Raw genomic sequence first — 12,476 nt, forward strand, 5'->3', positions numbered from 1 at the left:
CCCTGCAAGTATTTGCATAATACAGTTCTTATTCTCCCTCCCAGCCCATCACCTTTTATCTCCAGGGAGGTCTAAACAGGGCCTGGCTCTCCCAGCACATCAGCTCTTCTCCCTTTCCCCCGCCATCCCATCATTGGGGCTCTAAACGATCCCCCGCCCACTTGTCTGACTATTCCCCCTCCTGGTTGGTGAGAGTGTCTCGCTGCTTCCTCCCCCTCTTGACTGTGGAGCAGCAGGGTCTCGATCGCTGTTTTCCCCATGTGGATGAGAGAAGGCCCTGCAACTCTCAACAGTGCTGAGCCTCTGGGCTGGTCAAGCACCTGCTCTCAGGCACAGAGCGGAACGTTGAGTGGCTTTGCTGTGTCGTGAACAAGACCAGTCTGCGATGGCGGCTGCTTCTCCCACATTGTGGCTAGCTGCTCTGTTACTTCTGTGCCAAAAAATTTAAAATTCTGCGCACAATATTTTAAAATTCTGCACAATTCTGCATATTTTATTTGTCAAAATAACACAATATAATCACACCAGTTTCAATTATTTTTGGTCATTTATCTCAAAATACCTGTCAGCAAGTAGGTCTGTAACAATACAGACAACGAAAAAGATTCAGGATGTGGTTTTTGACATAGATTCCTTACTAGGCATATTAATACAGAATTCTGAGTAATAATTCATTTAAACTACAACACAGAACCATATTTCCCACACCCCTCAGAAGCAGGGCACAGGCCTGTGGGATTCAGGGGTAATGGAGGAGCTGAGTGAGAGGGAAGTAAATTGCTGGGAAAAAGCCTGGCTGTGAACTTGGAGGGTTCTTGGGTATGGGTGGGAAAAGTATGGAACAGGTTTTTTGCGGGAGTGGGGAGGGATTGTTAGGGAGCTTCCCCATGCAGACCCTGGCTGACCCCTAGCCTCTCCCATTCGGTCAGGCACATCTGCCCCGTCCCCATGTGTTCCTGCACCCTTATGTATCCTTACACTCCCTGTCCACATGTCCCTCCACCCCCACTCAGACACCCACTCCAGTCCATCCTCATGTGGCCCTGCACCCCATCCCCATGTGTCTCTGTGCCCCTTCCTAGCCACTCCTCTGTCCCTATGTAGCTCTGCACCCCAGCTCCCATCACCATGTGGGCCTGCACCCCCCACCCTCCTCTGGCTCTGTGCCTCCACTCCCATTCAGCCCCTGCCTCAGTCTGTCCACCATCACTAGCCCTTAAGAGCCCCTGTCTGGGCCTATCCCCCACCAGCACCCCATGCTGTCTGTCTCCCCATAGCCCCTGTCTCCTGGCCTGACAGGCACGAAGAAGACACTGAAGGCTCTCTTTCCCTTGCTGGCTGGGAGCTGCTGATTTGTTCTATTGCCACAGTGTCCTCTGGTGGGCAAAATGCAGAACTGCAGCAACATTTCAGCAGAAGCTTTTTTTCTAAGCAAAAAATTAAAAATATGCATGGCTTATTAATTATGCATGCACAAAGTAGCATAGAATTCCCCCAAGAGTACTCTGTGAAGCACGATCTTCAGTGCTTCTGACCTCAAGGGCCCCACCAGCCTCAGTCAGCCAGTTGCTCTGTCAGTACATTGCCCCTGCACCGGCACGTCCCTTATGGAGGGAGGCGCTCGGAATGTAGGTTCCATCCCACTGACTTGCTGGGGAGCCCTGGGCAAAGCACTTTCTCTGTCTGTGCTTCTGTTCATCCATCTACACAATGGGGCTAAGGATATTGAGCAATTTGCTGCCTGCTATGAAATGCTACAAAGCGCTAGATTGTGGGTTTTGGGCTGGGTGTGTGCTATGAGCGTTGTGGGGTTCACTGGAACATGGGACACACCTGCATGTGTATTAATAGGCTTTTGTTTCTCACAGATGACTCCTGGGGAGATCAAGTTTTCAGTCCATGTGGAGTCCGTCTTAAACCGTGTCCCGCAGCCAGAATACAGGCAGCTCCTGGTAGAAGCCATCCTTGTCCTGACCATGCTGGCAGATGTGGAAATACACAGCATTGGGGGCATCATTGCAGTGGAAAAGATTGTGCACATAGCAAATGACTTATTCTGTGAAGAACAGGTAGGGAACCTGCCCTCTGCCAGAGGGAATGAGTGAGATGAACCTGGCCTTGGACTGTGTGGGGCTGTGGTGGCAAGCGTGCATGTCGTACGTTCCTTAGCACATGTGGGTCATGGCACAGAGAACTTGCAGCAGCAGTACAGTCAAAGGCTTCTACTGAGTGTCCATTTGAGACTCAAGCCCTGATGGTTAAGAGCGATTTTACATGTCACCTCCAGGGAGTGACCAGATTCCCCGAAATCCAGGACATATTTCTAGCGATGGTGATGAGGGTGGAGAGGAGGAAGAGGTGGTGGTGGTGGCAGCGTTTGGGCAGTAGAAATGGGGGTGCTGGGGGTGCTTGCTGCTGGAGTATAGGCAGGGTTGGCTGGGGGTGTTGGGTGGAAGTGATGTGGCACTTGGGGATGCACAGGTGGCTGATAACTCCCTTCTCTCCTTTTCCCCACTCCTCACCCACACAGAAAGCACTGGGCGCTGATGACAACATGCTGCAGAAGGATCCTGCCACAGGCATCTGTACCTTGCTATATGACAGTGCCCCTAGTGGCAGGTTTGGCACCATGACCTACCTCTCCAGAGCAGTGGCAACGTATGTGGAGGAGTTCCTCCCCAGCAGTGGCTGCACCATGCAATAGACCCATCTGGACTTGCAGCTGGAGTTTACAAACTGCCTTGGGTTACCTTTTAGAAGTCAATGGCAGGCGTTAAGCTGGCTTGCTGGTAGACTGTCTCCATGCCATGAAAACTTGTTGAATTCAGGGGTGGAACCTACCATCTCCTAGCATCACCCTGGGGAAAAAAACACCCTGCTTGCAATAGCTGTTCTCAGCAGGGGGCATGTGTCTCTGCTGATGCCAAGTGATGTTTCAGGAGAGCATGTTTGTGTGATTAAACCATGGCTGTGTTTGCATACAGCCATTCCAGCTGTTCCCTGGCACTGAATCCAGGACCAGGCTCACATGGGAGAGGCCTCTGCTGAGGGTCCTGGGGTCTGATCCCTGCTTGGGTATGGGGTATCTGTATGTGTGTTACAAGTCAGCGCTTGGGGTGGGTTTCACTCAGTGAGGTGGTGAATGGGGGAGGGCTCTGCAGATGCACGCTATGGCACTCAGGCTGGTCTCACCTCACTGGTTTCCCTCCATTGTGTTTTGGGTTTTGAATAGGCTCTTGCCGCTTTAGCCCCAATGTGTGTGGAATTTTGAAGAAGGGTTTTATAAACTGAATGGTAGCTTACCCTGTTGTCGTAGGGGCATGGGCCCCGAGCAGACCCTGCTGGCATTAACTTGCTGAGCAACCCAAACCTAATCCCTGCACTCTGCCCCGTTAGTCCCACAAGCTTCTTCCCACAGTGCAGTCTGGACCTCTCTGCTCTTCTGCCCCCCCAGAGCTGTGAAGCTTTCAGTAACCAGGCAGAATCACTTTAGAGGGCAGGTGTATTGAGACCCTGAACCACTCCCCCGTCTGCTGGGAGCCGTGAAAGAGAGTGCTGATTCTAGTCACTTTTGGCTGGCTCTCCAGCCCCATCCTACACCATGTTCAGCCAGGCTTTGACGTGCTGTGTTCCTGCTAATAAGGCCTGTTGTCGACTCACCCTCCTGGAGTATCCCTTGTGGCCTGGGGTGGCATTTTGGTGACTCTGTCTCTCTCCCCTCATCAGGACTTCAGTGGGGACATGGCCCTCTGCCCAGGCTGCTCTGTTGCCCCTCCTCTTGCGGGATATGGGTGTCACCAATAAATCCTATCTGACAGAATACAGGCAATGAACAAGTCTTCCACCCCCAGCCTCCTCTCCAGTCTCACTTGTTTTCCAGAGCAATGACTCTGGGCTTGCCCCCAGAACCCCTCAGCAAAACCCAAACACCAACTGACATACAAACCCAGCAACTTCTGCCCAGCCCCAGCTTGAGCTTGTAGCCAGGTTAGGTTTTCCCTGGTGCTCCATTCTTCTACCCAACAGCAACCCCCCCAAGGGCCCCCTCCCTGGAGTCTTGCCCCCTTTCCTAAGCCCACCACAAGCATGAACTCCACTCAAGGCCCTTTCCCATCATACTCCTCCTGCCCGGCTCCTGCAGAGAGGGCCTCCAGACAACCTCTCCTGACTCTCCCTCCCTCCGTGGCACTGACCTCCTCCAGCCTGGTCCCCCTGCAGTTGTAACACAGTGGGGCCCCTTCGTAGTGGGGTGTGGCTTATGCACCCCCTCAAGGCTGTGTCCAGCATGGTACAGATGGTTTCCGTCTCTGAGGTGCAGGACCTGGGCACACAGGGCGTCCAGCTCCTCCTCACACTCACTCGTTGTCAGGAGCTGACAGTCCCTACCCTTCAAGGCCTCCCAGAGCAGTTCTCCCTTTCACAGCACCTGCTCCGATGCCAGCAGCTTCTTTTGCACGTTCTCTGCCACTGTGACCATATGCTTGCACTCTGTCCTGTTCAGTGCCTCTGCAGTAAGGGCCTCAGTCTTTTTACGTAGCCCCCTGCAAGCTGCTAAGAGTTGGTAGTCACCAGCACTTCCCCCGTTTTGTTTGAGGCAGTGTCAGAGTCCCCGCTGCAGGCTATTCAGCCTCACGTGTGGGCTCCACTCCCTTGTCCTCATCTCAGCCCAGAGGGAAACCTGCTTCTGCCCCAGCTGTTGCTGCTGCTTCCAGTGTTCCACCCCTGCCTTTGCCTAGGCTGGTTCTTGTCTGGCCACTTGGGCCACCACCTCTTGCCAGGCAGTACCTGTTTCCACTAGCTGTCACTTACAGGCTTTCAGCTGGCCAGGCAGAATCTGCAGGTGACTCATGGCTGCTGGCTGGCTGCCTTCAGCAGCCTCCAGCGGGGGTTCTACCATCTTTGAGTCCTCCCCAGCCTCAGCAGTCCTGGGCTGCAGCTCTTCATTCACCCAAGCCCTTCCCTTCCTTTGCATCATCATCTTCTGTACCGGGGTTGGGAATTCCCACCAATCCCTCCCCAGGATCGCAGGCTGAGGGAGAATCTTGACTGCTCCAACCTGTATATGCCACCCCTGGCCCCGTACCTCCAGCTCTAGTCGGTCGTGGGACGCCCCCCCGACACGCCCCCCCTCCCCACCCCGTCTTCCTGGACACGAGATGTGCACTGGCAGGTGTTTGGTCCACGTTTCTTCAGCCCAGCATTTGTCCACACCCTGAACCCACCAGGATGTCTACTGCCACTCCTCCCCCTTAGGTAGCCCTGCGTGTGGTAGCTTTTTAACCTTGTCCAGGGAGGACCCTGCTGCACAAACTTCAGTGTAATAATTAATGTATCTGTGCTCCATCAATGGACAGTCCCTCCTAAAGCATCCTGGCTTGCTGCACTGACTTCCTTGGCTGCCCCCAGAGGAGCTCCGTTTGACTGAGGGACTAACCGGAAGGCTGGTAGATCTGGAGTGCCCTTGAAAAAACGTCCTCAGTTTCCTGGTAACTCCCCCATTGACGCACCTCGTCCACCTGTCTCCCCTGCTGGGACACTCCTAGCCTGGCTCATCGTTCAGGCTTGGCCCTCTCGGCTTCAAAACAGGCTTTGGTAGGGTTGCCAATTTTGGTTGGATGTATTTCTGGAGGTTTCATCACAGGACGTAATCTCTAATTCCTGGTGACTCCAGGACAGTTCTGGCAGATTGGCAGCTCTAGGCTTTGGCCTGCTCTCATCTCGCCTACTGATGGAGGCCAGAAACCGTCTTACCCCACTTCGGACCCCTCAGGGCACGAGCTGTAGAAATTGCTGCAGGACGACACGGTCCATGACTCTCTTCCACTGAGCTGGTCAAGGCACAGCCACCAGGATGTGAGATCCTGCAAGCGTTGTGCCACTACTTGTGGCAGAGATCCCCCTGGGGAGGGCTGGCTGCAGAACCAGAGCTGATACGCTGCTAGAGTCAGTCCTAGCCTGTTCAAAATGGCAGCCTTTGCCAGCCAGTTCTGCCTTACATCGCAGTATGCAGCCTGGCCTCTCCTGTCACAAAAAGAAAAGGATGACTTGTGGCATCTTTTTAGAGACTAACCAATTTATTTGAGCATAAGCTTTTGTGAGCTACAGCTTCACTTGAAGCTGTAGCTCACGAAAGCTCATGCTCAGATAAATTGGTTAGTCTCTAAGGTGCCACAAGTCCTCCTTTTCTTTTTGCGACTACAGACTAACACGGCTGTTACTCTGAATCCTGTCACAAAGGGCATCATGGGGCTGCTCAGGCTGATCCCTCCAGCTGGCCATGCTGGAGTTTGCTGGAATGCCTCCCCTGGCTTCATCAAACCAAGGACCAACTGTCCTGACTTGTGCTCCCTTGGGCCAGCCGGACTTCCCAGAGCCCCTGGGCCCAGCTGCTTCTTGCTGCTTGTATTGAGCCTCGTGCCACTGCTGTTGGGTGGCAAATGGTGCTTCCTGCTGGTTGTCCTAGTTGTAGGAGTAGCACCTGAGTGTGCCATGGCTGCTGTTGTAGCGCAGCCATCTGCAGCTATTGCTGGGCCACCGCCAGCAGATGTGCCAGCCCCACTCTTCTTTCCCTTCCCAAATACTGGGCCAGGTCCCTCTGGCCCTATTTCAGAGGCTGATCAAGGTGCTCACATGCTCTGTGTTCTGTTGCAGACACACCATCCTGGAGCACCCCCTTGTGGTGTGACATGGCATTTCAGCAACTTGGCCTCACTCTTCCCCCTCTGGACTTCCGTGGTCTGGTGCAGTGGGGCCGTGGTCCTCTGGCCAGGCCATGCTATAGTTCCACCTCTTCTGGGAAATCTGTGTCCCAAACAAATATTATCTGATAGAATAATGGCAATGCACACGTCTTCTGCCCTGCAGGCTCTTCTTCAGGCTCTCATTTGCCAGAGCAGTGACTCTTGGCTTTCCACAGGAGCCCCTCAGCAAAATCTAACACCAGCTAAAATACAAACTCACTTCTGCCCAGCCCCTGCCTGGCTCTCAGCAGCCCTCACCTTCCACAGACTGGAATCTGCCTGGAGAAAGGGTCCACCCTGGCATGAGTTCTTAGCCCATTTTAGGTTCTTTCCCAAGTGTGACCCCCCCGCAGGTGTAACCCTGCGGGGCTCTTAGAGCTCTCAGCTGTAACTAAACCTTCTTGGTTGGTGTGAGATCTGCATCCCATCCCATCCCCATTCATCTCTCCAGATGAAACCAGCAGTAAATTAACTGCTTCCCGGTCACTGCAGCAGTGGACTATGATGGCGCTGGTCCTCCCTTGCATCCCCAGTACCTGGGTGGGGTGTGTTCACCTCTCAGAGAGCTGGCTGCTGGCTCCAGATCCTGAATTTCACCACTTAGTGATGGTATCTGCTGCAGAGCTCTTTGGGGGTTTAAAGTACCATATGAATCTGCACTAGATCTTTCCTAATCTAACAGGCTAAACCCTCCGCAAAGTAGGTCAGTGCCGCACAAACCAGGTCAGTGCATGAGCAAACATCTCTTGCAGTGTGTGGATTTCTCTGCTGGCTTCACCAGAGCCTTTTCCTAAGGCAGTACTGTGGCTAATAGAGTGAAATGGTTTTCCTGTGTGTGTTCAGTAGCTGATGTCTTCATTTCTTTGCCTTTAACAAAGTGTATGCTCCCTGGAGGCATTGGGTGCATTGTCCTCATTGCACAGACACAACACTAGGAGAATCTCCTAGGTGGTCAAATTTTTTTTTCCATCTTAACTTCTTTCCTCCCACAGCCCCCCAGCCACAAATGAACTCCCCCATCTGATCTTTTAATACCATCAGAACATCTGAAGCCATGGGTGTTAGTGCTGTGTGTGCAGTAGGGGTTCCCGACAGCTCCATGGAAAGGGAGGCTAGGGTATCTGCACTGCCCAGAAACCACCTACCCCTCCCACCCTCTTCACATAATAAAATAACCCTAAACAGGGAAGTAAAAGCTTCTCTTACACTTAGGCCATAGACTACCTGGTGCTTTCTAATTGTCTGTCAGAGAATGATCCTGAATGCCATAGACGTGGCTGGTTCTCATTTATGCACGTCAAGTTCCTTTCTTAGTTGGGAGTAGTTGACCCGTGTATACACTATGCAGGCTGCTCTAGGGGTGATCGGAGAATGTAATGATCAAAAACCAGCTTCTCATAGTGCCAGAGATTTTTACCCACTATAAAAGGTTACAGTGAATGTATAAGGGGGAGCCTCTCCCATTTGCAATGGTTCTATATGTAGGATGACCACACTGTAGTACCATGATTACAGTGTCCTCTAGCAATACAGCAGGAGCCCTCCATCAACTGTGTGGTCTAACACTTGCAAATATGACACTGACTGCCTCAGATGGGGTATCAGTGATGGGGATTGAATCTGGGACCTCTGGATCTTAATGCAGGAGTGCCTACTGGCTTATTAACTATGTGGCCTGGCCACCCGTAGAAAGGGATAGAGCACCATTGGCTGTCCGTGGGTGGGGACGAAACTAGTACAAGCTCCTTGGCTGCACTTCTGCATTAAGATCGAGAGGTCTCAAATTCAATCCCCATCACTGATAGCCCCTATGTCAAAAATCAGATGGGGTCTGAACTGTCCATCCCACCAACACCGTCTTGGCTTCATAGCTTCTGATCCAAGTCCCCTGAAGGTCTGGGACTGACGAACTAATGGTCCAGTGTAAGATTGGGGCTGAGGAACAATATGTATATGTAAAACCCTGTGTTCCCTTTGCAAGGGGAAAGTGCTGCACAGCCACTGCTGAAGGCAGAGTTTGAGATACTTGGCACCTAATACACACTGGCAATGAGGCTCCCGTTGTGGGATGCCAGGAATCAGATCTCCTGCTGTGGGGCTTCTGTTTAGCTGCATTTTTATTGGGGGGGTTTCTCTTCAAATTTGCTTTTGGAGAGTGCCTGCCTAGAGAGCAGGGTCTGAGCTGCACCTCCATGGCGGGCATGAAGCGCTAAAGCCTTGTAAACCCAGCTGAGGCTAGGTAATACCCAGTTGAGTAGGTAGATAGGGTGTTCCAGTGCAAGGCTGCTTGCTGCACTCCACTTTGATGGTTTGCTGACTGTAACGCAGTTGCACTCTCTCACTTAGCCACGTAACAGTTTCAGACTCCATTTCCTAGATCTCACCTTTGTTTTCAGGGTGTGAGGGCTGAGAGGCACGTAAACATTGGTCTTTTTTTCTAATAAAACAAAAAAGGCAAAACTTGACTGAAGCCTGAAAAGCTAGAATAAAATGCCTCTATTTTCAACACACCTGTGTTTTCATTTCTGGTCATTGGTGAGCGAGCTGCATGAGGGAGAGTGACTGTAGTGGGGGGCGGGGCTGGCTACTGCTGAGGTAGAGCTACAGGCTCTGGCCAAGAGTCATAGCTTGGGACAAATGGGAGTTTGCAGCTTTGAGTGGTGGGGGGTGGTTTAATGTGTATTACTGTAAGAGCCTAGGGTGCAAGTCTGACTGGGGCTTCTTTGTGCTAGGTGCTGTGCAACTCTGTCCCAGCCCCCATGGGCTCAGTAGAGGCTCCTGATGTCTATATTTGTGTATTTTAACCAGAGGCCACTGTAGCCACAGGCAAGTTTAGCTAGGGTAAGAGCAGCATACCTAATTCATCAGCCAGATTCCTATTAGTAATGTTTGTATTGGGGTGGGGCCTAGCACTTGTCAAGGATCAGGGCCCTATTATGCCAGGTGCTGTATGCTAATCCCACAAAAAGTCGGTCCCTAAGAGACAACAGGTTGGGGAGGGGGGCAGGCCAACAGCGAGTGATTATAATTTGTGTAACAGTATCAGTAGCCCCAGCCAGACCTAAAAGTGAGTCAGGCCCCAAAATTCACAAGTTCGCTTTTAAAATCACATGTTTTGTTTTGTTTTTTTAAAATGGGGTGGTTCTCTGTGGAGACTGAGTCACGTTTTCAAACTTAAAGAATGAGGAGTCCTTGTGGAAAGTATAGTAGGAAGATACACACACACACACACACACACACACACACACACACACACACACACACACACACACACACACACACACACACACACACACACACACACACACACACACACACACACACACACACACACACACACAGCAACAAAAATGATTAGGGGTCTAGAACACATGACTTATGAGGAGAGGCTGAGGGAGCTGGGATTGTTTAGCCTGCAGAAGAGAAGAATGAGGGGGGATTTGATAGCTGCTTTCAACTACCTGAAAGGGGGTTCCAAAGAGGATGGCTCTAGACTGTTCTCAATGGTAGCAGATGACAGAACGAGGAGTAATGGTCTCAAGTTGCAGTGGGGGAGGTTTAGATTGGATATTAGGAAAAACTTTTTCACTAAGAGGGTGGTGAAACACTGGAATGCGTTGCCTAGGGAGGTGGTGGAATCTCCTTCCTTAGAAGTTTTTAAGGTCAGGCTTGACAAAGCCCTGGCTGGGATGATTTAACTGGGAATTGGTCCTGCTTCGAGCAGGGGGTTGGACTAGATGACCTTCAGGGGTCCCTTCCAACCCTGATATTCTATGATTCTATGATTCTAAATGGAGGTTGCCATACCACCTCTAACGAGACTAATCAATTAAGGTGGGCTACTAGCAGCAGGAGAAAAAAAACTTTTGTAGTGATAATCAGGATGGCCCATTCCAAACCCTTGACAAGAAGGTGTGAGTAATAGTAGGGGAAAAATTAGCAGGGAGAAATAGTTTTTAGTTTGCCAGCACTGCCCCTCTGCCATGTACATTGGCCAAACAGGACAGTCCCTACGTAACAGAATAAATGGACACAAATCAGATGTCAAGAATTATAACATTCAAAAACCAGTTGGAGAACACTTCATTCTCCGTGGACACTCAATTACAGACCTAAAAGTTGCAATTCTTCAACAAAAAACTTCAAAACCAGACTCCAATGAGAAACTGCACAACTGGAATTAATTTGCAAACTGGACACCATTAAATTAGGCTTGAATAAAGACTGGGAGTGGATGGGTCATTACACAAAGTAAAAACTATTTCCCCAGGCTAATTTTTCCCCTACTGTTACTCACACCTTGTCAACTGTTTGAAATGGGCCATCCTGATTATCACTACAAAAGTTTTTTTCCTCCTGCTGCTAATAGCCCACCTTAATTGATTAGTCTCGTTAGAGTTGGTATGGCAACCCCCATTTTTTCAGGTTCTCGGTATATGTTTGTGTGTGTGTGTGTATATATATATATTTATATACATATCTATCTTCCTACTGTATTTTCCACTGCATGCGTCTGATGAAGTGCGTTTTAGCCCCCAAAAGCTTATGCCCAAATACATTTGTTAGTCTCTAAGGTGCCACAAGGACTCCTTGTTCTTTTTGCTGATCCAGACTAACATAGCTACCACTCTGAAACCATTTTCAAACTTGTTTGAGCAAGAGAGCTCGAAATGTACTTTTCTGTATTCTAAACAAAAGCCATCATCTCACTCTAGTTAATTTATCCAACTGAAAACTAAGGCTTGACTTGTTCATAGTTGACAAGTGCCAACGTGGTGAAGAGATTTCTGCTTGTAGAGGGCTCTTCAATCCAGCAAAGAAAGGCACAATGAGAAACTGAAGCTAGACTAAAAATAAGGCGCATATTCTGAAGAGCAAGGGGAATTTAGCTATTAGAAAAAACTGAGATGGAGCTATGAGGGATTATTGCTGCTCTCTTAAATCCAGCTGAGCTATCATTCGTAAAGGGTGAATTATACTTCCACCCAGAAGTAATGGGCTTGATGCAGGAATTATTGACTGGATTTCTTTGGCCTGTGGTAAGCAGGGGCTCAGACTAGATGATCAGGGGACTGGAACACATGACTTATGAGGAGAGGCTGAGGGAACTGGGATTGTTTAGTCTGCAGAAGAGAAGAATGAGGGGGGATTTGATAGCTGCTTTCAATGACCTTCCAAAGAGGATGGATCTAGACTGTTCTCAGTGGTAGCAGATGACAGAACGAGGTGTAATGGTCTCAAGTTGCAGTGGGGGAGGTTTAGGTTGGATATTAGGAAAAACTTTTTCACTAGGAGGGTGGTGAAACACTGGAATGCGTTACCTAGGGAGGTGGTGGAATCTCCTTCCTTTGAGGTTTCTAAGGTCAGGCTTGACAAAGCCCTGGCTGGGATAATTTAGTTGGGGATAGGTCCTGCTTTGAGCAAGGGGTTGGACTAGATGACCTCCTGAGGTCCTTTCCAAACCTGATATTCTATAGTTCTATGATCATGCTGTTCTGTTCTGGCTTTAAAAACTATGAATTTTCACATAATCCAATGACTCCAGGAGCTGTGATTTCAAGAAAAAGACCAAATATCATAAGACCCTCACTGAACTGGTGAGAGTTAGCAACACTGGAGTGAGCAGCACATGAAGAAGCAGTTGCTGCAATAGCGTTGTCCCAGCCAGTTGAGGACCTGATTAGACTAGCACCAGAACCTTTAACTGCATGAAGCACCTTTCATCCAGCAGAACCA

At 50.2% G+C, this 12,476-nt stretch overlaps 1 protein-coding gene across 7 annotated transcripts in view; it reads left to right on the plus strand.

Moving 5' to 3' along the window:
• Window positions 1–3,302, plus strand: part of PHKA1 (phosphorylase kinase regulatory subunit alpha 1) — a 71,839-nt gene extending 68,537 nt beyond the window's left edge. For all 7 annotated transcript variants that reach the window (XM_077825732.1, XM_077825734.1, XM_077825733.1 and 4 more), the window contains 2 exons: window positions 1,869–2,069; window positions 2,531–3,302. In XM_077825732.1, coding sequence (XP_077681858.1) covers window positions 1,869–2,069; window positions 2,531–2,704 — 375 coding nt within the window. In that variant the 3' untranslated portion in view covers window positions 2,705–3,302. The remainder of the gene's footprint in view (window positions 1–1,868; window positions 2,070–2,530) is intronic.
• Window positions 3,303–12,476: the final 9,174 nt, after the last annotated feature.

Source organism: Eretmochelys imbricata, chromosome 9, assembly GCF_965152235.1.
Source record: "Eretmochelys imbricata isolate rEreImb1 chromosome 9, rEreImb1.hap1, whole genome shotgun sequence".
Taxonomy (NCBI): domain Eukaryota; kingdom Metazoa; phylum Chordata; order Testudines; family Cheloniidae; genus Eretmochelys; species Eretmochelys imbricata.